This window comes from Miniopterus schreibersii, assembly GCF_964146895.1.
Source record: "Miniopterus schreibersii genome assembly, chromosome: 4".
In the NCBI taxonomy this organism is placed as follows: domain Eukaryota; kingdom Metazoa; phylum Chordata; class Mammalia; order Chiroptera; family Miniopteridae; genus Miniopterus; species Miniopterus schreibersii.
In genome coordinates this window covers 18,238,702-18,261,581 of record NC_138105.1, presented here as the reverse complement: position 1 = coordinate 18,261,581, position 22,880 = coordinate 18,238,702, and the positions used below count along the sequence as shown (strand labels likewise).

The following is a 22,880-nucleotide window of genomic DNA, read 5'->3' as shown; positions in this document are numbered from 1 at the left end:
GAAGGGATACCTTGGGGACGTGCCTTGGGGAACCCCTGTGCTAGGCCCGAAGATATTGGTGTGCCCTTCAACACCCTGAAAAGTTTACTAATGCCCAGGTGGGCTCCCTGATGACTCCATCCCCGCTTTTTCCCTGCTATCTGCTCATTGCCAACACTTTTGTCTGGTACTCATAAATAAAGGTCACCATTTTCTGACTGGATCCCTAGCTGCCACTACCTGTTCTGAGCCTAAAACCTGTGGGCTCACCAGATCAAAGAAAGCTAAAGGGTCACCTCAGCCATTGCCTTTTGTCACTTTAATCTTGATAGGGCAGGGGCACTTAAGAAGGCTGAAATTGAGTCTTGTCTGCAAGAGCACCTAGAATGGCTGATTTCAGACAGTAAATGACACCCAAGTTTCATGGTTGTAGGCAGTGGTCCCAATTAGGAAAAAGGTCACAGAGAACTGACTCTAAGATCAAGACCTGGGCCCTGGCCAGTTTGCTCAGTGGTTAGAGCATCGGCCCGTGAACTGAAGGGTACTGGGTTCGATTCTGGCCAAGGACACCATACCTCGGTTTTAGGCTCAATCCCCGGCCCCAGTCGCCCTGTGCGACCAGTCCATGTGTCTGTCACATCAGTGTTTCTGTCTCCCCAACTCTGAAAAGCAGTGGAAAAAATATTGAGTGAGGATTGAAAAAAAAGATCGAGACCTGGAGATTGACTGCCAGTTTAAAATCACTTTCTGCAAGTACCACCAAATCCTTGTGGAAGTGACTAAGACCCTCTGGTTGACAGCACTGTGACAAGGCCTCCCAACACACAGCAACTTTTCCAGTCACACAGAGGGCATATAGCCTCTCTGAGGTCCCGAACCTCGCTCACTTTAAGCTCTCATGTAGGAGGCTGGGAGTCAGCATATAAGATGTCTTAGCTTAGTACCACAGTGATGTGAGAAGGTTCTCTTCAGCCACAGGAGCTCCTTGTCTGCCCCACCATACAGGGTGCACCTACTTGTGGAACCTCTGTTAACTGGAATGTCCAAAACAACTGCTGTGCCCATTTTCCTCTTCAGCTCCTTGCTAGCGCTGAGTACTGCTGGCCCGGCTTGCTGAGAGTCTGCAGCCTAACTGTAGGGTGCTGTTTCTTCAGCCATAGAGCGGTTGTGCGTAGAGGGCAGCAACTTCAGCACATGCATATGAGGGCTGCCTGCCCTCCACCACCCACTGTGTGAAATTCTTGTGGCATGGGCTTTTGCTGCTTCCTGACCAACCTGGCTGAGGCTTGTCATGGTCTTGGATTTCACCAAGCCATGAACGACTGGTGTCCCTCTCTCAGATCCTGAGGCCATTAAATCCTCATTACTGGTTGTGGGATGGGAACTAAAAAATGGGGCTCTATTAAAAGTAGCCTCAGAGTCATCTGATCATAAATTCTCAAATGGGCAGGTCATGATGGGTAGTCACTCCCTGGGCGTATAATTTTTTAGTAAAAGGTTTATCTTTACCTTAAGGAAGCACTATCCATTGTTTCTGTGCATCTAGGTTAATACACCTTTGAAATAACCACCCTCAAGAGCGCACATAATCTAACAATCCCATAATCCCATCCCCACCTTGCTCTCTCCCACCTTCATGTAATCTTCCTTACATTCCCTCCTTAATTTCAAATGCATAAAAGCTGCTGCAAAACTGTTACTCTCTACAGCAGTTGAGATCTTGCTCCCCCACGTCCTCAGTTTGGCTCAAACTCGTAAAAATTCTCTAAGTTTGGATGTTTCTTAGGTAGACAGGGAGGCTGTCTACCAAATTTAGCATCAGTCAGGATGAGGGGAAAGGACAAACTCCTGCGTCCGCCGTTTAGTCCAGGTATCAACGGTGTTGATACAGGAACACCGCAGACCATGCGGGTCTGGCACTGGGGTCGGCTCCACCCACACCAGCTGCGCCATCGCCTTTTCCCGGTTACGCGGACGCCCTGGCGCCACTTCCCGCCCCGCCCCGCCCGGGCGGAAGCTGTGCGCTGAGCCGCTTACTTCTGCCGGGTGACTGGTGCTGGGGTTCACCGGTCAGCCGCTGCGCCACTCGGAGTCCTCGGGTGCATGGATCACACGTGTGAGGAGAGGTCGGCGGAGGATGGGGACGACCAGGAGGACTCCGACTCCACGGAAGTCCCGGCCCGGATCCGGGACACCCCTGAAGACATCGTTTTGGAAGCGCCTGCAAGCGGGCTGGCGTTCCACCCGTCCCGCGACCTCCTGGCGGCGGGGGACGTGGACGGGGACGTGTTTGTGTAAGTGCCGCGGGGCAGCGGACGCGGGGGCTGCGGGGGCTGCGGGGGCTGCGGGGGCTGCGGGGGCTGCGGGGGCTGCGGGGGCTGCGGGGGCTGCGGGGGCTGCGGGGGCTGCGGGGGCTGGGAACTACCCAGGAATGGAGCTGGGCGGGGAGAGGAGAGTGCAGGGAGAGAAATTTTGCAAGACTCATCTGGTCTGATTCGTTCTTTCGGCTTTCAACAAGTTACCACACAAATCTCTTGAAAGAACCGAAAGGGAGATGAAGTGGCTGTAATGTCTCGGAGCCCAGAGACAGTAAGGAGCAGAACAAGGCGGCTTTCAGGGCACCATTTCCCACCGATTATTATACTGAGCCTGAAACAAGCTCAACAGGGCTTCCTGCTTGTGTTTGCTTTAATTGATCTTTAGAAAACACAAATCCGACCACCTCATGTCCTTGATTAAAACCCTTCAATAGCTTACCTTTGCTTTTAGGATTAAGTCTAAACTGCTTGACCCTCCGGCCCTTGCTTGCTTTCCCCTTTGCTTTCTTTCAGTGCTCACTTATCCTTACCTTTATAATGTATCTTTTTTTATTACATATATTTTTAAATTTGTCTTTGTTGTTGAAAGTATTACAGATATCCCCTTTCCCCCTCCATTGATCCCCTCCACCCCACATCCACCTGCCCAGGCCTTCCCTGTACCAATGCTCGTCCATAGATTATGCATTAAGCATGTAAGTTCTTTGATTATATAATGTATCTTGAGCCTCAGCTCCTTTGCATGTTACTCTTTCTGCCTGAAACTCCTTTCCCCTTACTTGTACCTCCTAAGTTCTCAGCATCTCTTCACTCTTTCTCCTTGCCCCAAACTAAATTAATTACTGAATTATAGACTAAATTAGGTGCTGCCTTGGCACCAGATGTCTTTTCCTCATGAAGTTCATAATGGCTTGTAATCATACATTGGTTTGTATACTTATTTGAATGCTTGTCTCATCCACTAAAATATGTGAATGATTGTCCCTGGCCAGTTTGGCTCAGTGGTTAGTGTGTTAGCCTGAGGACTGAAGAGTCCTGGGTTCGATTCCGGACAAGGGCACGTACCTCAGTTGCAGGCTCTATCCCTGGCCGTGCTAAGGGGGTTGAGGGGCATTCGGGAGGCCACCAGTTGATGTTTCTCTCTCTCTCTTCCACTCTCTCTGAAAAGCAATGGAAAAAAATATCCTTGATTGAGGATTAAAAAAAAAGTGAATGTTTATTAAGCAGCTTTTTCATGCTGGGCAGTGGGATAGAGCAGACGATAAGTAGACCCTGTTCTGCCCACCTGGAACTCCCTGGCAGTTAAGCACTTAATTCATTCAGCGCTTTTGAAGATCTGCTCTGAGGCAGGCACTTGGGATACGCTCTGGACAGGTGCTTGCCTTGCTGAGTGCCTCTCTGTTCCACCTCCATTTTGATCCTGGCTCTTTTTCAGTATGTGGTCACAATGTGCCATAATTTATGGTGACTCTAGCTCCTACAGAACTGGAGTGCAAGAGCCCTGTCTTACTAATCTTTGCATTTCCAACTTCTAGGGCTGTCCTTCTGTCATAAATTTAACAAATATTTCTGGGACTTCACAGTGGTCCAGACCTAATCTTTTCCCCAGCGGGGGCTTGCAAGGATGAAGAAGGGGGGTGGTGATTTCACAAAGTCCCAAGCACATGTACTTTGAATTAATGTCTATCAAATGAGAACAAGACCTAATATTTGAAGCTCATTGAAAATGTAAAAATGGGATGATTAGCTCCTTGGGCTTAGACGTAGATTAGCAGGAACTCCTAGGTAGGTGGAAGGTTGGCTAGCTGGTACATTCCATGTATCCCAAGCAGGGTCTGGGGTCATTCACTCCCTTCCACCTCTCCCCAGCTTTTCCTACTCCTGTCAAGAGGGAGAAACCAAGGAGCTCTGGTCCTCAGGTCACCACCTCAAGTCCTGCCGTGCTGTGGTCTTCTCTGAAGATGGGGAGAGTGAGTATTTAGGGAAGGTAGCCAGCAGTGTGGTGGTGGGAAATAAGCAGTGAGCAGCACCATGACCTGGACCTTTCCCCCCAGAACTTGTTACTGTCTCCAAGGACAAAGCCATCCATGTTCTAGATGTGGAGCAGGGCCGACTGGAAAGACGCATTTCCAAGGCTCATGGGTAAGGGAAGCCAATTGTGTGTTGAGGTGAGGGGGCAAGACTTGTACCTCCCTACTGGGACAAAGATGCTCCAAGAACTTCCGCATCTGTATCTCTAGTGCCCCTATCAACAGTCTGCTGCTGGTGGATAAGAATGTTTTGGCCACTGGGGATGACACAGGTGGCGTCCGGCTCTGGGACCAGCGGAAGGATGGCCCCTTAATGGATATGCGGCAGCATGAGGAGTACATTGCTGATATGGCTCTGGACCCAGCCAAGAAGCTGCTGCTGACAGCCAGGTACAGCCTCAAAGCTGCCTCCCTCCCTTCCCTTCGTTAAGTGTCTCGCTCAGTGGGAGCCTCTGGCCAATCCTGCTGCTCTGCTTTCTCTATAGTGGGGATGGCTGCCTTGGTGTCTTCAATATTAAGCGACGCCGGTTTGAGTTGCTTTCAGAACCTCAGTCTGGAGACCTGACCTCTGTCACAATCATGAAAGTACAGCTGAGTGTGGTGGGATGGCGGTGTGCTAGGGATGTGGTCTGACATGGCTCCACAAACATGACTTGTCCTATTTCCTTGTAGTGTGGGAGGAAGGTGGTCTGTGGCTCTAGTGAAGGTACCATCTACCTCTTCAATTGGAATGGCTTTGGGGCCACAAGTGACCGCTTTGCCCTGAGAGCTGAGTCCATTGACTGCATGGTTCCAGTCACTGACAGTCTGCTGTGCACTGGGTCCACCGATGGAGTCATCAGGTGAGAGGGAAGCCGGGCCCTTAGCTTCACGGGAAGGGTAGGCCCAACCAGCCAATACCCAGCACTCTTTTCTCTGCCCAGGGCTGTGAACATCCTGCCGAACCGAGTCGTGGGCAGCGTGGGCCAGCACGCCGGGGAGCCTGTGGAGGAGCTGGCCCTCTCCCACTGCGGCCGCTTCCTGGCCAGCAGTGGCCATGACCAGTGCCTCAAATTTTGGGACATGGCCCAGTTGCGGGCTGTGGTAGTGGATGACTACCGTCGGCGCAAAAAAAAGGGAGGGCCGCTTCGGGCGCTGAGTAGCAAGGCTTGGAGCACGGATGACTTCTTTGCGGGACTGCGGGAAGAGGAAGAGGAAAGGGAGGAAGAGGAGAGTGAGGACGACAGTGACTGAGGGGATGAGCTGAATCTCAAGACAGGTCCTCACTGGGCAAGAGTCTCGCTTCCTGGACTGGATCGCCAGAGGCTATGAATTTATTATACCCTCTTGTACAGCATAAGGTGATGGGCAAACAGAGGGTCGGGACTGTGGGGAAGGAGAGCTACTCACTCTCCGCGTGTAAGACAAGCCCACAGAGGGGGCAAGATAGCACGGACACAGGTGTACACCAACCAGGGGTTTAATATAAATACAACTAGCATAGAAAAACAAACCAACAGTACACATACACCAAAACCAAAATGCCAAGTGGTGGGGACAAAAGGCAGATTTCTGACCCTTTGGCTCAGCCATCCCCCAAATAAAAACCAACAAAGACAAATCAAGAAAATAAGCAAAGATTCATGCTAAGCTGTGGGAGGAGACTGTGTATGTCACACAGAGAAAGGCCAAGGAATACTCAGCTGGGAGAGGGAGGGCAAGGTTCCTCACCACAACTTAGCCAAATCTGAGCTGTCCCCAAGTGCCCTGGGGCTGTGCCCCAGCTGGGAGGCTGTGTCAGGCCTAGGGCAGGGCCCATGCTCCTCCTTTTTTGGGGATCAGGTGGTGGCTGCCCAGGCCTGCTGGGTTGAGGACTCAGGCTCTGCCTACTTGTTCAGGCTGCCTGTGGAGAGGATGAGGTTACTGCTTAACCATGGTACCTGCCTCAGCTCCAGCAGACCACAGGAGGCTGGCCCCAGACTCACTCAGTGCCCCAGCAGACGAGAGGAGGCTGGCCCCAGACTCACTCAGTGCCTCCAGCAGCCGTGCAGACACAGCATCCTTGGCCACCTCATGCCCATCCTGCCCTTCTGAGGTCAGCACAACCCAGATGAGGCCGCTGAAGGGCACCGGATGCCCAGGGATCACCACCTGGTACCAGAAGTGGTGCCAGCCAGCAGGACCTGTGCCCAAGCACTTGGTGAGGAACACTGGGCTACCTAGCTTCATCTGTTGGCACAGTAGCTGCAAGGCAGCTCGAGCCCCTTGGGACTCTAGCTTGTCCCTAGCCAGGGCCAATCGGCTGCCTTCTGGCTGTAGGCACCTCAGTGAGGGACCCACAAGCTGCTGGCGGAGTCGCTGCTTCAGGTCTGGCTTGAGCCACTCCACAGCCACCTGCTCCCCACAGAGGCGTGACTGCCCTGCAGGAAAAAGGCAGAGACAAGGACAGGTCTTAGCCCTGGGCCCAAGCCCCCTGTCCCTGTGTGTCTTTAGGAGTCAAGTCACACAAGCCTGTTTTAATTTCTAGCCACCTCATTTCCAGGTGGTGTGACTGCTGGCAAAATAACTTAAGGCTTCATTGTATTTGTAAAGGGGGTGTAGTAAAAGCTACCTTCTAAAATTTCTTGGAGGGGTACTGGTTGATGCTGGCTTTACCACGTAACCATAACACTGATAACCTTTACTGTGAATACTTGCCAAGAATCAAGGAATGTGCTAAGTACTCAATTCTCACAACAGACATGACTGCCTTGGGCAAGTCCCCTTCTCTTAAAACATTCTCTTCCCTAAAGAGGGAGATCATTGTGTGTATTTTTCATTGGCATGTTAAGGACTAAGGAGATAATATGAGGAAGTATTAAGTTTAGGCAGTGGCATTGGAAATTATAAAACCTAAGTTCAAATAGTATAAGGTCACAAATTCGGGCATTCTTGACCCTAAGATCTTTCGACTTTACCCGCCCTGCTGACTGTAGAGGTCAAGTCTCTGGCAGAACACTGTTGCCCCAACCAGCGGGCCCCCAGCAGCCTCCACGCCTACCTTCCATCAGGGCCTTTTTGGCCATGGCGGCTGCACGGTGCGAGCAGAACTTGAGCAGCGCGATCTGCGCGAGCGCCAGCCCGGGGCTGGGCAGTAGCAGCGCCTCCTGAAGGCCTGGACCCAGCGGCTGCAGCGCGAGCAGCAGCGCGCGGCGGGTCAGAGACGGCGGCAGCCCGTCCACGCTCAGCTCGCACTTCTCGGTGCTGAGGCACACGAGCAGCGGGCAGGAGGGCCGCAGGGGGTGGTTGTGCAGCGTGGAGATGGCGGCCTGGGCCCCGCGCCGCGAGCTGTAGCGGGCGTAGGCGAAGCCGCGGTTCAGGCCGCTGAAAGTCATCATCAGGCGGAATTCGTAGAGGCGGCCCACACGCTGGAACAGTGGGATCAGTTGGTGCTCGTACACGTCCTGGGGCAGCCTACCGATAAATACCTCCGACCCGGGCGGCGGCGGGCTGCCCACCCAGCCTGGGGAAAGGAGGGGACGCCGTCATCCACCGGGACTTTCCGGGTTTGGGGCCCAGGGACCACGAGAGCACACGTCTGTGAAATGGGTACCACACCCACACCCCGAGTCCTTCGCATAATTAGGTAATTGAACAAAAACGGGGCTGGCATGGAGAAGGTGTGTGCCTTAAGACTGGCTGCCTTCCCCGAGGGGGCGGGTGGGTGGAAAGCCATAGACGTTTCCACGGCTGCTGGGGGAGGGGGTAACGCGCAGTTAGGGGTTTCTGACTATGTAGACTCGGAGTAGGCGCCTCCCCCAAAGGGCTGGTCGGGGCCGTCGAGGCTGGCGTAGCCCCCCAGCAGGCGTAGGGCTGGGACTAGTGTACCTGGGGGTGGCCCGCCATACTTCCTCTGCCCGTTCACTTGCACCAGGCGGATGCCCGTCTCCCTGACCCACGCCTCCAGCGCCGCCTTGTTCTCTGGATTCACCCTCTCACACCACAGCTGAAGGGGAGAGGCAGGTTGGAATGGCGGATCGCAGCACCCGCCCCCACTCGCCTGTTGTGCTGCGGCCCCAGGCACCCCCAATCTCTGCGCAGGTGGGGCTCGTTCACCCCTCGTTGCCACTTACCTCATACTCCCGCTTGGACTGCATGGCTCTACTGTTGGTCCGTCGGTGCTCCCTTTTATAACCTCCTCCCTATCTGCCTCTGGAAGCTTCCCTACCCCTCCACCCACCAAGCTCTCATTGGCTCTGAGCACGACCCCGCCTCCCATAGGGGGGTGGGGGCATCTGCCGCACGTGCGCCACGACCCTCAGGTGAAAGCTAGAAACCCTAGCGGTAGAGTTTGCAGGCAACCTCAGCTCCTAAGAGACGGGGGGCAAACCGGCAAGGAGGGAAGCAGGGGGCACCCTTCACCTCGCGGCAAGGGCCTGCTGTGTCTTTCTCCCCATTTTCCACCACTAAAGCCATCAGGCTCTGTCTGACAGGGAAGGCAGGGCTAGGCAATAGCGACACAGGCTCCAGTGGTTGAGATATTTTATTGCATCTTTGGCGACTGGTTGTGGGGAGCAGTCCCTTCACCTGGTGTAGTGCCCTGCAGAGGAGGCTATCTCAGGCCCGGTCCTTGTTTCCCAGGAGCCAGACTGGACTGAGCCCCCAGGGCCTCCTATGGAAAATGGAGCAGTACATGGCAATTTTTGCTTGTGAATAGTCATAATAAGAATAAAAAGTCTTTTTTGACTACTCTTCAGGTTCCCCCGCTGGAAGTGTACAAAGCTGTTGAAGTACACATGCAGAGTTTTGTCTTAGCCTTAAATAGTGCCCATCCACTTTCTTCCGACAGTCTGCTCAATTCAGCGGATGCAAAGGGGCTGGCTTGTTCGCCTTTTGATCTCCTTCACAAGGTCTTCTCTTCGGATATCAACCTGGCCAGGATGGGGGAAGAAAGTGGTATAAGCATCTCCCACTCCACTGCTCCCTGAGTGCCCACTCCTTCCTCTGGTCATCAGGCTTGGCTCAGCAGAGAGCAGGAACCCAATAGTGCTTCTTGGGGGAGCCAGAGACACAGGGTGTTTGTGGGGATGGAGATCTTACCCTACCAGGACCCTAGTAACAGGTTAAAAGCCCTTATGTCCTTTACAAGTGGTTACTAATAAGAATGCCAGGCCTTCGCTCAGGTCTTGAATAGGCATTGGCCTGCTGAAATGGCATTCATTCCCTGCCCCTCAGCCTTCCTGCCCACCTACTTACCTCTTCTCTGCTGGCCACTGAACGGAGCTTGATGACCCCGTCCTTGAGCTCCTGCTCACCGATGATGGCCACCAGTGGGATGCCTGCCTCCTCACAGTACTGCAGCTGGTTCAGTAACTTTGGGTTTTTCTTATAAAGCAGCTCGGCCTGCAGGGGATCCAGGCAGAAGATGAAGGTGGACTCCTGCTGTCCTCAGGGATAACCTCCTGGGGGCCCAAGCTGTTACCTTCCTCTTAGTTCCACCCCAAGAAATCACAGAATAGCAGGGTGACTATGGGTGAGCTTTTATTTAGTCTGTGCCCAGCATTCCTGCTTGCTGCCACCCAGGGGCTTGCCTCCTGTACCTTGATCCCGGCATCCCACAGCTCTGAGATGAGCTTCAGTCTCTCTTCCAGCAGCTTCTTCTGTGCGGATGCCACAAGCACCTGTGTCTCTGTGGTCCGTACCTTCTCCTCCAATGCCTGGGAAAGGTGCAAATAAGAGTCAGAGAGCTGGGCTACCCTTTATAACACCTTCAAGGAGCAAAGAGAGCAAGCCCGTGTCAGGATTCTAATACCAGACCCAACTCAGCCAGCTCTATTAGGGCAGGGACCCAGTCTTCTCATCTAGGAACTGGGCATACGGTAGCTCTTAGATGATATAAGAAATAAACTGACTGGCTTGTACATATGACGTTCCAGGATAAATTACCTAGGGCTAAGGCAAAGATAGGTTATTTACAGTAACTTCTAGCTTATCTCCATCTACCTTAAAGGCCCACAAGAACAGTAACACAGAAGTGATACTGTGAGCCCATCAGGCACCCCAATCACCCCTGGCATGTCTAGTTCCCACTTACTATCCACCCAGTCAAGAGGGTACAGCCCGTAGGGTACAACCCAGGGTGTGTGTGGATGGGGGGAGGGAGGATGCTGCTGCTGCCCCTTGTCTTTTGGAAAACTGTTTTCACAGTTTTTACAACATAAGATGCCAATTGAGAAACATGGTGGTTTCTAGTCTAGAGAAAAGGATGAAGCAGTGGGAAAGTTACTGCCAAAGCACTTTCCAGGGGATGAAATGCAACCAGCCAGGCAAGAGCAGCAGCAGCAAGAGAGCACTTGAAGCCATGAGGGGTTTCCCTGGGGTTACTCTGGGTACAAGAGTCAGGACAGCCATCTGAGGGATCTCAGGGCCTTAGGCACATGCTTCCCCCTCAGAGACTATCACAGCATGGTCAGGAACAAGACTTTGCAGTTAAGACTGCTGGGATTCAAATGGACTCAGCCACTTAAAAGATTCATGACTTTGGATAAAATATTTAATCTATAATCTTCAGTTCTCTCATCTGAAAAATGTAAATAGTAAAAGTAGCTACTCTCAGAGGGCTGTTGTAAGAATTTTCTTAGATAATGCACTAAAAGCACTAAGCTCAGTGCCTGGCACACGGTAGTAAAATATTAAGTATTCTGTATTGTGAGGAGGAACTGGGTTGTTGGATATACAGCCTCGATTCCTCACAGCTCTGAGGGAAGTAGAGATCCAGAACAAGGTATTTTGTGACAAAAGGAATGATCAAAGATCCATAAAGCTGGCCTTTAATGGGGTGGGAGTCTATGAAGCAGTGCCCATCTTTTCTCCATTTCTCTGCAAAGACACTCCTTGCCCAAAGTGGGCCCCTTGGGAATCAAGGATGGCTTGGGTGCCACCACCTGCCAGGCTATCTTGTACTCACCTCCAGCCTCTGTTCCACGATGGAGAAGATCCGCTCCACTCCAATGCTGAGCCCCACACATGGCACCTTGCGCCCTTTGGCATCAAACATGCCCACCAGCCCATCATAGCGTCCTCCAGCAGCCACACTGCCCACACCCAGGGGCTCTTCCCCTGCCTGGGCTGGGGTCTGTAGCAGCACTGCCTCATAGATCACTCCAGTATAGTAGTCCAGGCCCCGAGCCAGGCTCAGGTCAAAGGAGATCTGTGGGGACAGGAACATGGTCAGTACCAGATGAGGACCAAGGACCCGAAGCCCCAGAACTCAGCTGGGGCTCCCATCCCCAACCTGCCTCACCTTGTCAGCAATGCCAAACAGGGTCAAATACTCAAACAGCAGCTTCAGGTCGCCCAGGCCCTCCAAGGCCTGCTTGTTTTGGGACAGTTTAGGATCCTGGAGCAGCTGTTCCACCAGGGATACCCCACCTGGAGAGACAGATTTGTGAGCCAGAATGACAGGCAGAAAAAGGTGGGGATTCTATATCTTTTTGCCTGGATTGCACATGTGTGCCCCCTGCCCCCGCCCACTTCTCTGTTTCTCTCCTACACATATATGCACATGGCAAGAAGAATTTCAACTTTACGCTTTAGGGTAGTGGGGTGGCTGCTGGGGAGGCAGGGCTCATTCCTCACCATGCTGCTGGACGTAGGCCCCGATGCGCTCGGCCACCTCAGGTGCGAGGCCTTTCTCTCCCACCATCTCGTTCTTTACCTCTTTCCAGGACATCTGGGCAGACAGATACCAGTCAGGGACCTCTGGGCACCTTCCCCACCACAGAACAAGTATGGGCCCTCCTCCGGGTGCAGTCTTGGAGCAGAAGCCGCCCTTCAACCCACATCCTGAGGCTAATTTTTCCCTGGTGGCCACAGAGGCAGGCCCCCTCCACTCCTGTTTTCCATTTCTCAAGGCAGGGAGGGATCTGGGAATAAGAGTCTGGTGTTTGGGTTATTACCTTGTCTAACTTGTCCACTGATGAGCAGATGGTGCGGAACTTGCTATCAGGAACCCCACAGACTGCAAACATCCCATCGAGAATGCGCCGATCATTCACCTGCACGGACCCAAGGCATAGGGAGGAGAGAATCTCTTTACATGACCCTCAATAGCCTTGGCCACTTAGGCTACTGGTCCCTCTGCAAAAGCCCTTCTCCTGTGAGAGGACAGGCCCAACTCTGCCCTCCTAGCCTTGTTTAGCACTGACCTTGACCAGGAAGTCGCCAATTTGAAGTGAATTCAGGATCTCACACATGATTTTCAGGCACTCTGCATCAGGGATCATGGGGTCAAACTGCCCAGCAATGTCAAAATCCTGCAGGGGGAGAGGTAGGTAGAGGTCCTTGGGGGTTTCTTAAGGGGGGATTCCTGGGAGCTCTGCTCTCTCTCTGAAGGCCAGTTTGTACTTAGGCACAGACCCCGTTCTTCATTCTGTGACCATGTGCCCAGAGGAAAACCCCAGCATTCTTGGGTCTCTTTCTAGTTCTGCTTTCCTTTCCCTCTACTGGGCTATTCCTTCATCTTCTCACTCATCTACTTTCCCTATTTCCTCCTTCCACATGGGAGGGGGGGGAGGCAAATATACAGCCTTAGTCCTTGGTCATTTTCTGTTTGTTCAGAAGCTCTGCCCACCAGTCTGGATGACTGGATATCTCAAATCCAATTTCCTCATCCTTTACTGTCATCCTATCACTGTGGTTTAATATAAAGAGCATTGGACCAAGACTTCTAGTGCTGACTTTGCCTTTCCTATCCCTATGATCTCTTCATCCTGAGAATCCAGTTTACTGATATGTAAAATGGGGAGAATCATCTCCCCTTCCCACGGAGCCTTTGTGGAATCTATATGAAAATATCAAAGAAACCTAAGGGTTAGCATTCTCTGGGGCACTCAGTTTGCTCAGGACAGCATGAGCACTCTGTAGATTCTACCGGCTTGAGGGAGAGCCAAGTTACCCACATACTCACACACTGGTAGAATTCGCGGTATCGGCCGCGGGTCATGGCTGGGTTATCCCGCCGATACACTTTTGCTATGTGGTAGCGCTTGATGTTGGTCAGTTTATTCATTGCCACATACCGAGCAAAAGGAACCTGATGACAAACAGTTAAGGGGAAAGCCCTTTCTGGCACAGTCTGGAAGGTGATTATCACCAGCAGAAACTAGGGTCTAGCCCCTCCCTGCACAGGTTAAACCAACACCCATAAGATTAATAGCATTTTTTAACATCAGAAAAAAAAAATCAACTTTGTTATCACAGGGGCAGCTGAAGTCTCAAAAAAGATTAAGGCTCCTTTCACTTTGGTAGTGTCTCCACCCTGGGCTATGCTGAGCACAGCAGGGGGCTGGGCACATTGGCCAGGGAGCGGAAAAAGGGCCCCATGTGTGGGATCTGTGGGCAGATATCTTCTGGCATAGCTTGGAGATAAAGGAAATGCTGTTGGTCAGTTGAGAACCTTGTGCACTGGATGGGGAAGGGGAGAGGTATTCTGGAACCAGGGCATTGCTGGTAGAGTGGGAACTGGGCCCTGACATAAAGCTGAGGTCTCACTCAGATTTCAGAAAACTTTTAAGACTATGCTCTGTTTAACTGAAGTCCCACTCCTGGTTTAGAGAAATAATTCCCCTGATTGCCAAAGGCATCAGGTTTGATCCCACTCATATGTGGCTATCCCCAAACCTGAGCTAGAAATAGCCCCAGCCCAGTGAAGGCCAATCAATCCAAATCGTCAAGAGCCCACGTTTAGAAAGATACAGTGAGGTCATAGCGAAGAGACAGCAGCTCCCCACCCTGGTCCTTCAGGTCATAAATAAGCTTAGAGTCTTCCCCATACTTTCCAGTTAGTGTTTCCTGAAGAAAACAAAGAAACGTGGTCACAATGATAAATACAACAATTTAAAAGGAAGTTTTGAAAACAAAAATCTACTTGTCTATATTTTCTCTGCTTTCTATTCCAATGCTTATGTATTAAATTTAGTTATAATCAAAAGGAAACACCAATTTTGTTTTCTGCTTATCGCTATTTTAATTTTGTGACAGAGTTGAAATATTATTTTTAAATAATATTTCACTGCATAATATTCCAGTGAGAAGCAGCTCTGTATCTCCTTCCTTCCTAGGATTACAGTTATACGATTAAGTTATTCCAATTTTTTAATATGTTCTATAACATTTCAATAAATATATTTGGGAACATATATTTTTCTTTTGAATATCTTTTCTGAGGGACAACTCCTAGGAGTGGATTAGATCAATAAACATAAATGTTTTTATAACAAATGAGATTTGAACAATGTCAAAAGCAGTCCTTACTGTGATGTGTTCAACAAGATGGTAACTTATTTCACCTACTAGTTGGGAAAGTTTAAAAAGCCTGAAAAGCCCCAATGTGTAGAAGCAGAAACTCATACATCGGTTGGTGTTACAGGCTAAGTTAGTCCTCCACAAAATTCATATCTTAAAGCCCTAATCCCTAGTAACCTCAGAATATGAATGTATTTGGAGACGCGGTCTTTAAAGAGGTATTAAGTTAAAATGAAGTCATTAGGGTGGGCTCTAATCCAATATAACAGGTGTCCATATAAAAAGAGGAAATGTGCCTGGTAGGGTGTGGCTCAACAGTTGAGCAACGACCTACGATCCAGGAGATCGAGGTTCCATTCCTGGTCAGCGCACGTGCCCTGGTTGCGGGCTCAACCCCCAGTCGGGGGCGTGCAGGAGGCAGCCGATCAATGACTCTCTCATCACTGATGTTTCTCTCTCTCTCTACCCCCACTCCCTTCCTCTCTTTGAAATCAATAAAAATATAAAGTAAAATTGAAAAATCTGTTAAAAAAAAAAGAAAGAAGAGGAAATGTGAGCTCTGGCTGGTTTGGCTCAGCGGTTAGAGTGTCAGCCTTCGGACTGAAGAGTCCCGGGTTTGATTCCAACCAAGAGCACGTACCTCGGTTGCAGGCTTGATCCCAGAGTGCAGGAGGCAACCAATCGGTGCCCCTCTCTCTCATCGATGAGTCTCTCTCTCTCCTCTCCCCCCTTCCACTCTCTCTGAAAAGCAATGGAAAAAATATCCTCAGGTGAGGATTGAAAAGAAAAGAGGAAATGTGGACACAGACGGAGGGAAGGTGATGTGAAGACACATCTACAAGCCATGGAGAGGCCTGGAACAGATCCTTCTCTCAGATCCCTTTTATGGGCCCAGACTGGGGATCGAACCCACAACCTTGGTGTATCAGAATGATGCTCTAACCTTCAGAAGGAAACAACACTGCTGACACTTTATCTTATACTTCTAGCTCCTAGACAATAAATTTATGTTTTTTAACCCACCCAATGTATGGTACTTTGTCATGGCAGCCCTAGAAAACTAGTACAGTTGGTAAAAATATAAATGAGTACAATCTTTTGACCCAGCAATTCCATTTCTATGAATTTAGCCTGCAGATAAATGCCCACCACTAATGTCTATTCTAAGCACTGAATATATGTCAGTGAATCAGACAAAGGCAGTCCATGTCCTCATGGATCACCTACACTAGTGAGAAGAGACAGGTAATATGTTAATGCAAGAAAACATTAACAGGTAATTTCAGAGAGTGAAAGCTGCTCTAAAGGAAATCAAAAGTTTGATAGGAGAGATCAGGGCTACTTTAGACAGGGCAGTTGGAGAGAATTATTTGAGGAATGGCATTTTAGCTGTGATCTGAAAATAAAAATCTGCAATCTCTAATTTCTTTAAAACACCGATATATCATGTATTTTTAAAAAAAACTGATTTGAGAGAGAGAGAAAGGGAGGAAGAGAGGGAAAAAGGGAGAGAGAAAGATTTGTTGTTCCACTTATTTATGCATTCATTGGTTGATTCTTTTTTTTTTAATTCTCACCCAAGGCTATATTTTACATTGCTTTTCAGGGAGAGTGGAAAGGGGAAAGAGAGATAGAAACACTGATGTAAGAGACACACATCCATTGGTTGCCTCCTGCTTGTGTGCCGACTGGGGCTGAGTTGAGGACTGAGCCTGTAACTCAGGTACGTGCCCTTGGCTGGAATCGAACCCGGGACCGTTCAGTCCGAGGGCCGATGCTCTAACCACTGAGTTAAACCAGGTAGGGCCATTGGTTGATTCTTTTATGGGCCCAGACTGGGGATTGAACCCACAACCTTGGTGTATCAGAATGATGCTCTAACCAAATGATCTGCCCGACCAGGGCTTGCAATCTCTAATTTAATATGAAATTAAAATCATGCAAAGAGTTAGGGGAAGAGAGAGTTCAGGTACAAAAGGGGGAGAGTAAGAACAAAGGCCCTGAGACAGAAACATATTTGGTATGTGCCATGAATAGAAAGAAGACTAAAGGCGCATAGTGGGCAAGGGGAAGAATAGCATGAGATGAGGTGGGACAGGTAGGCGGTGGCCAGATCATGTAGAGCCTTGTAAGCCTGAGTAGAGTTTGGATTTTTTTTATAAATGTAATGGGAGTCTCTGGGGTTTAAGCAGGGAGTGATGCATCTGGTCTTTTATTAAAGAACTGGAAACAATCTCAGGGTCCATTTAATAGGAGACTGGCTGCGTATTTATACTTTATATATATGGTTTGCATGTGTCTAGAAAACATCTCAATATAGTTGCCATGGAATTCAATATATGGAAGCAGAAACAACTTCTACTCCTAAGAAGGACTCTCTTTTGAAAGCCGCTGGTCATAAGCAAGGTAAATGAAAAGCCAGGACCTTGCCCTCTAACCCAGTCCCATCCCCTTTCTCATTGGAGAAAATACTGGTCTTTGTCCAAAACAGGAGAGAAACCTTTGGGCCCTCACTCTCTTGTCACCCTCTTGCTCGCATATCCACTCTTCCACCATGCAATTCTTCACCCATCCCTCACCTTCAGTTCAAACACAGGTGTATCAATAACTTCTGCACCATGGCGCTTGAAGCAGCTGATGATTATGTCAAACACCTTCTCCCGAACTGCCATCTGCCGAGGATTGTAGTCTCTTGTGCCCTTGGAGTCAAATCAGCCGAAGAACCGGGGTGGAATTTTTGAAAAAAAGAATTAAGGTCTATAAATATAAAAGCATGACCTCAGCAATGAATACAGATCTTGCCCCAAACTTCGATTTCCCTACAGGCCACCAAGGTGTAAAACAAGGTGTATTAATCACCACATTCGTTTGCTATCATCCTTCTAAGTTCCCTTCCCTTTTAAGACTGGTTCTGTTCTCTAGAATTTTTACAACTCTATTCTCTGAGAAATTTTCCTAAAACTCTTTTTCTAAAGTAACACATTTCTCTGCCTAATAGGAAACACCTACCAGATGACAGGCACATAGCCAACTCAAACGGGTTTAACTAGTTTAACTCCAAATTACAAGTAACATCCTTTCCCAATCTAACTTAAAAAAAAATCCTAATGAATACTATTTGTTCTCTCATTTTTTCTAATAGCCCTACGACTTGGGCTGGGCAGATATATTTTATAGGTGAATCAGAGGATGTTGAGAAGTTAAATCATTACTTAAGGCCACTTAGCAGGCTCATGGGAATCAGCACTAGAGCTCTATTCTTCCAGATAATAGCTTTTAGGTTGGGATTTTACTCCTAAGTCTTTGGTCTCGGGATCTCTTTACATTTGTACTATTTATTAAGGACCCCAAAGTGGATTATACCGATCAATATTTATTGTATTAGAAATTAAAACTGCAAATATGTAAAAAATATTCATTAATTCCTCTAACAGTAAATCCACTACATGGTAACATAAATAATATTTTAGGAAAATGTAACTACTTTCCAAAACAAAAAAACAAACTGGTGAGAAGACTGGCATTAACTTACATTTTTGCAAATCTTTAATGTGTGGCTTAATAGAAGACAGCTGGATTCTCATATATGCTTTTTGCATTCCATGCTGTTGTGAAATATCGTTCTGGTCGACTATATAAGGAAAATCTAGTCTTACACAGATGTGTAATAGTAAAAAGAGGAATGAATACTTTAATAAACTTTTCAGCTAACTATAGATATTCTTCTCAAAGTACACCCGAACAGGTGGTAGTTTCTTAAAGATGGGTTGCAATGTGGAATCAAAACTACATCAATGAACTTTTCATACAATTATGTTAAAATCCATTACTTACATGAGGTACCCAAAATTTACAGAGACAGAAAGTAGGACAGTAGTCACCAGGGGCTGGAGGGAGGAAGGAACGGGGAGTTACAGATTAATAGGCACAGAATCTGGTTGGTATGACGAAAAAATCCTGGGGCCCTGGCCAGTGTGGCTCAGTTGGTTAGAGCGTGGTCCCATGCACCAAAGGGTTGTGGTTCGATTCTTGGTCAGGGCATGTACCTACGTTTCAGGTTCAATTGCCAGTTGGGGTGCATACAGGAGGTAACTGATCAATGTTTCTCTCTCACGTTGATGTTTCTCTCTCTCTCCCTCTCCCTTCCTTTTTCTCTAGAACCAATGAAAAACATATCCTTAGATGAGGATTAAGAAATAAAAAAGCTCTGGGGATAAATACTGGTGATGATTGTACAACAATGCGAATGTGCTTACTGCCATGAACTGTATACCTAAAAATGGTTAAAATGGCAAATTTTATGTTATGTATATTTTACCACAATTAAAAAAGTATCTACTACTCTATCTTGTACTTTGAATGGATCTTTTATCCATGCATGATTTTATAACATCATACACTGGTTATTGGAAAATATTGGTTCATTGATAACAGTTACACAGATCTTCACTCACTTCATTATATAATATCAGAAAACCAGATTTGTTAATATCACCATAGATCTTACCAGGAAAGTCTGTAAGAATTGGGAAGCTGTCAAGCTCGAGGTGAAAGATAGAAGTTTTCTAAAATTATTTCACTTGATTGCTTGAATTTTATCACTTGCAACAAATATTATGAAATGTTTTCCTAGAAGTGACAAGGCTCACTTTGTTCATTTTTGTGCAAATGTCTTCCAAATACCCCTAATCGTTAAAGTAATAGTTTATCTTTCAGTTCTTCCTTCAAATAAAAAAGGTGTCGGCTAAAGAAAGTAGCTAGTTCAGCTTACAACTCACCCAATGGAACCAGTATTTCCCTGTTTTGGAGTGCAGTGGAAGTACTTTGTATGGACTTCCTATTTCATCACAGAATATTTAAAAAGTGTACTCAAGGGTTGAGATTAAATAAAGTTAATAATGTTTACTGTTTTATCAAGGACGTTAAGTGAAACGGATTTGATTTTTTTTTTTTGACTGTGAGTGCATTAAAGTAAAGAACATATGGCTATTAGTACAATTTGTTGCCAGTGATTTGTGCTAAGACAGCACCAGCAGCTCCATTTACTGGTGCTTTTGCATCTTTGTTGCAAATGAAGTAAAATACGGCAAATAACATTATGCAAATAATTTTGACCATGAAGAGCACTTGAAAGAGTACTGTCCCCGTGATACTGAGTTTTCTGTTATTAATATAAATTACATGTCAAGAAATGTGTTTCAACAAACTAAACTGGATATCAACTCTCCACTATCATCTCATTTTCTTTTAACATCATATTATGGGAAATTTCAAACTAAATTACAGAGACTAGTACAATAGACCACCATGTATCTATTACCCAGCTTCATCTACCATAAACATCTGTCATTTTTATTTTATCCAAGCCTCAACATTTTTTTTCCTCTGGAATTTTAAAGTAAATCCCAGACATCAATCTTATCATTTCACCCATAAATATTTCAGCGTGATTCTTTAACACATAAAGAATAAAAAAAAAAACTTGCCCTGGCCAGTGTGGCCCAGTTGGTTGAGCAATGCCCCATGCACCAATAGGTCCCTGGTTGATTCCCGGCAGGGCACAAGCCTGGGCTTCTGGCTGGATCCCCAGTACAGGGAGTGCAGGACGCAGCCGACTAATATTTCTCTTTCTCTTCTCCCTCTCCCTAAAAAATCAGTTAAGCCCGGCTGGCGTGGCTCAGCGGTTGAGCATCAACCTATGATGCAGGAGATCGTGGTTTGATTCCCAGTCAGGGCACATGCCTGGGGTTGCAGGCTCGATTTCCAGTAGGGGGCGTGCAGGAGGCAGCTGACCAATGACTCTCTCATCATTGATGTTTCTCTCTCTCTCTTCCTCTCTCTGAAATTGGCATCTTTAAAAAAAATCAATAAAAAAACCCAAAAAACCCCAAACATTACAATACCTTTAATACAGCCAAAAAATACCTAACACCAACCCTTTAATGTTATCTAATGCCCCATCCATGTTTAATTTTCCCCGATTACCTCAATATCGTCTTATGGTTGTCTTGTTTGAGTCAGATTCTAAATGAAGTCCATGCATTGTATTTGGTTGATATAGCTCATGTCTATTTAATCTACAACAGTTTCCTTTCCTTTTAAAAAATGTCATTTATTTTTTGAGGAAATTGAGTCCTTTGTCTTAAGGAATTGTTCACATTCTAGATTTAGTTAACAATATACTCAATGTGTCATTGAACATGTTTGTCCATCTCCCATATTTCCAGCAAACTGGTAGTTAGGTGTGAAGACCTGATTAGATTCAGGTTCAGATTTTCTTAGCAAGAATACTTCATAGGTACTATTGTGTACTTCTTATTGCATCACATGAGGAGGATGTCTTGTCCTACTTTTAGCGACGTTAAGGTTAATCATTGGATTTAGGTGAGGCCAGCCTGCCCTATTATAAATTCCCCATTTGTCTTTTCACCTAATAGTTTGAATAACTATTGATGATCACTTCCTTGGGATTTTACACTGCCTCCTTAACCTTTGAAATGAGGAACAGCTCAATGAATTTAGGAGCCCAAAGAATTAATCTTAAAAGGGGACACCTCAACATAAGGAAGACAGATCATTTTCCCTCTCCTTTGAAGTTCAATTTCACACACATTCACTGAAGACCTATTTAGTTCCAGGCCCCTGGTCACAGCCTCTCATCATAAACTATGTGAATAACTAAAAGTCAGCAATATCCTGGCCACCATGGTTCAGTGGTTGAGCCACTACCTGTGAACCAGGAGGTGACCCTTAGATTCCCTGCCAGGACACATGCCCAGGTTTTGGGCTGGATCCCCCAGTAGGGGGCGTGCAGGAGGCCGATCAATGACTCTCATCATTGGTGTTTCTATCTCTCCCTCCTTCTCCCTTCCTCTCTGAAATAAATAAAAACATTTTAAAAATAGTAAGTCAGCAATAAATGCAATAATAGAGATATATATATGTAAAGTGCAAGGGAACCCAGATTAAGGGGTAAATAGTTCTTTTTATATAAGTTACAGAAAGTAGCATCTGAACTTAAATCCTTCAGTCTGAGCTAGAAATCTCCAACCCAATTCTACTCTCCTCTATTTGGGTCTAGTCATACAGGTTTTTTTCTAGTTCTTGGAAACTACCAAAGTTCTTTCCTGCTTCAGAATTTCCCTACTCTACCTGGACCTATTTTCTCATACTCTTCCATTTGGATATCTCCCACTCATCTATTAGGTCAGGCTTTCTCAGACTCCCCAGTTTTCCCTTATTTTTGCTCAGAATATCCTTACTATTTCTTTAGATCATTTAATCACAACTTGTAATTACATACCCACGTGTGAGATTATTTGTATTATTATTTGTCTGTTTCCTTCAGTAGAATGTAAGCTCCATGAAGGCAGGCTATATTGTTAATCGTGCTACACTCATTGACTTGTACAGTGCCAGGCACACAGTAAACATTCAATAAGTATTTACTGAATGAAAGAAGGAGTAGCAGTAGCAGGCAGACTCCCCTAAGCACCCAGCTGGCTTAGTTTCTGCCATTACTTTGCCATCCCAGAAGGACACAGGTAGAGTCCAACTCAGCCTGGTGCCCACAGCAACTGTTGTTTTCTCTGCAGCATTTCAGGTATCTAGTGACATGGTTCAGAGAAGCCGGCACATGCGTCCTTGAGTGAAATTTGGGACTCTCTCAGAGGCTCCCTAAAGGAATGATATTTACCTTGGGGGTTTTGAGCACAAACTTCTGTTTCCCTTCATCAGGGCCCAGCTGTGCTTTCAGTTTCAGTAGTTTTGCCACCTCCTCCTCGATCTGTGAAGAAAAAGTAGGCGCTGGGCTATCACATCTACTGCTCCCCTCCCCCCTCAGCCATCCATTCAGTATAGCTCTATCAGGATCTGGAACATCTCTCTGTCCCCAGGCCCAGCTCTGCTTCTCTCGAGTCCTACCCCGGCTACCTCACCACCTTACTCGTCCTCCCTACCAGCCGGATCTCTTCTCCATCACATCCGTGTCCTCTGTGCAGACCGCCCCAGCTCTATGTCCTCCCTGTCAGGGTTTGGCCCCTCCCCGGCCGCCTGGGTCGCACCTGCTCAGCGCTGGCCTTCTGCTGTTTTAGTCCCCGTACACGCTCTCCCTGAAGTCGCACCAGCTCCTCCAGGGCCGCGCGCTCTGCCATACTGGCTGCTAACTGGAGAGGACCGACGCCTGGGTCCGCGAACCTCGCCACAGCCTCAGCTCGGATGAGTTCCGGCTACCGAGACGCTGGCCCGCATGCCTAGAGAGCCTCCGCAGAGCGCAACAGCCACTTCCGGC

The 22,880-nt window shown here is 47.8% G+C and overlaps 3 protein-coding genes across 3 annotated transcripts; 1 reads left to right on the top strand and 2 right to left on the bottom strand.

Annotated features, from left to right (window-relative positions):
* The first annotated feature begins 1,987 nt into the window (after positions 1 to 1,987).
* WDR55 (WD repeat domain 55) lies at positions 1,988 to 5,904 on the top strand. The gene is made up of 7 exons (XM_081134882.1): positions 1,988 to 2,273; positions 4,167 to 4,267; positions 4,352 to 4,439; positions 4,538 to 4,717; positions 4,813 to 4,912; positions 5,000 to 5,169; positions 5,251 to 5,904. Exons 1-7 carry the CDS (start codon positions 2,083 to 2,085, stop codon positions 5,558 to 5,560), a joined length of 1,140 nt encoding a protein of 379 aa, XP_080991008.1. The 5' UTR covers positions 1,988 to 2,082; the 3' UTR covers positions 5,561 to 5,904.
* Positions 5,905 to 6,226: 322 nt separating this feature from the next.
* DND1 (DND microRNA-mediated repression inhibitor 1) lies at positions 6,227 to 8,532 on the bottom strand (the record flags this gene model as incomplete). The annotated part of the gene is made up of 4 exons (XM_081134883.1): positions 8,419 to 8,532; positions 8,174 to 8,291; positions 7,347 to 7,808; positions 6,227 to 6,726 (listed from the first exon to the last, which is right to left on the bottom strand). Exons 1-4 carry the CDS (start codon positions 8,440 to 8,442, stop codon positions 6,227 to 6,229), a joined length of 1,104 nt encoding a protein of 367 aa, XP_080991009.1. The 5' UTR covers positions 8,443 to 8,532.
* Positions 8,533 to 8,811: 279 nt separating this feature from the next.
* HARS1 (histidyl-tRNA synthetase 1) lies at positions 8,812 to 22,880 on the bottom strand. Its single transcript, XM_081134867.1, has 13 exons — positions 22,654 to 22,880; positions 22,287 to 22,376; positions 17,170 to 17,289; positions 14,042 to 14,137; positions 13,254 to 13,379; positions 12,493 to 12,600; positions 12,244 to 12,342; positions 11,924 to 12,017; positions 11,589 to 11,716; positions 11,253 to 11,495; positions 9,886 to 10,002; positions 9,542 to 9,688; positions 8,812 to 9,216 (listed from the first exon to the last, which is right to left on the bottom strand). The coding sequence occupies exons 1-13, from the start codon at positions 22,741 to 22,743 to the stop codon at positions 9,145 to 9,147; spliced, it is 1,530 nt and encodes a 509-aa protein (XP_080990993.1). The 5' UTR covers positions 22,744 to 22,880; the 3' UTR covers positions 8,812 to 9,144.

Coding starts and splice junctions, on each gene's coding strand:
- HARS1 (XM_081134867.1), bottom strand. CDS start 22,743: ATGGCAGAGCGCGCGGCCCTGGAGGAGCTGGTGCGACTTCAGGGAGAG. Junction 12,343..12,492: donor TTGGCGACTTCCTGGTCAAG/GTCAGTGCTAAA, acceptor GGGTCCGTGCAG/GTGAATGATCGGCGCATTCT. Junction 12,018..12,243: donor CAGTGGACAAGTTAGACAAG/GTAATAACCCAA, acceptor CTGTCTGCCCAG/ATGTCCTGGAAAGAGGTAAA.
- WDR55 (XM_081134882.1), top strand. CDS start 2,083: ATGGATCACACGTGTGAGGAGAGGTCGGCGGAGGATGGGGACGACCAG. Junction 4,440..4,537: donor CGCATTTCCAAGGCTCATGG/GTAAGGGAAGCC, acceptor CTGTATCTCTAG/TGCCCCTATCAACAGTCTGC. Junction 4,718..4,812: donor AAGCTGCTGCTGACAGCCAG/GTACAGCCTCAA, acceptor CTTTCTCTATAG/TGGGGATGGCTGCCTTGGTG.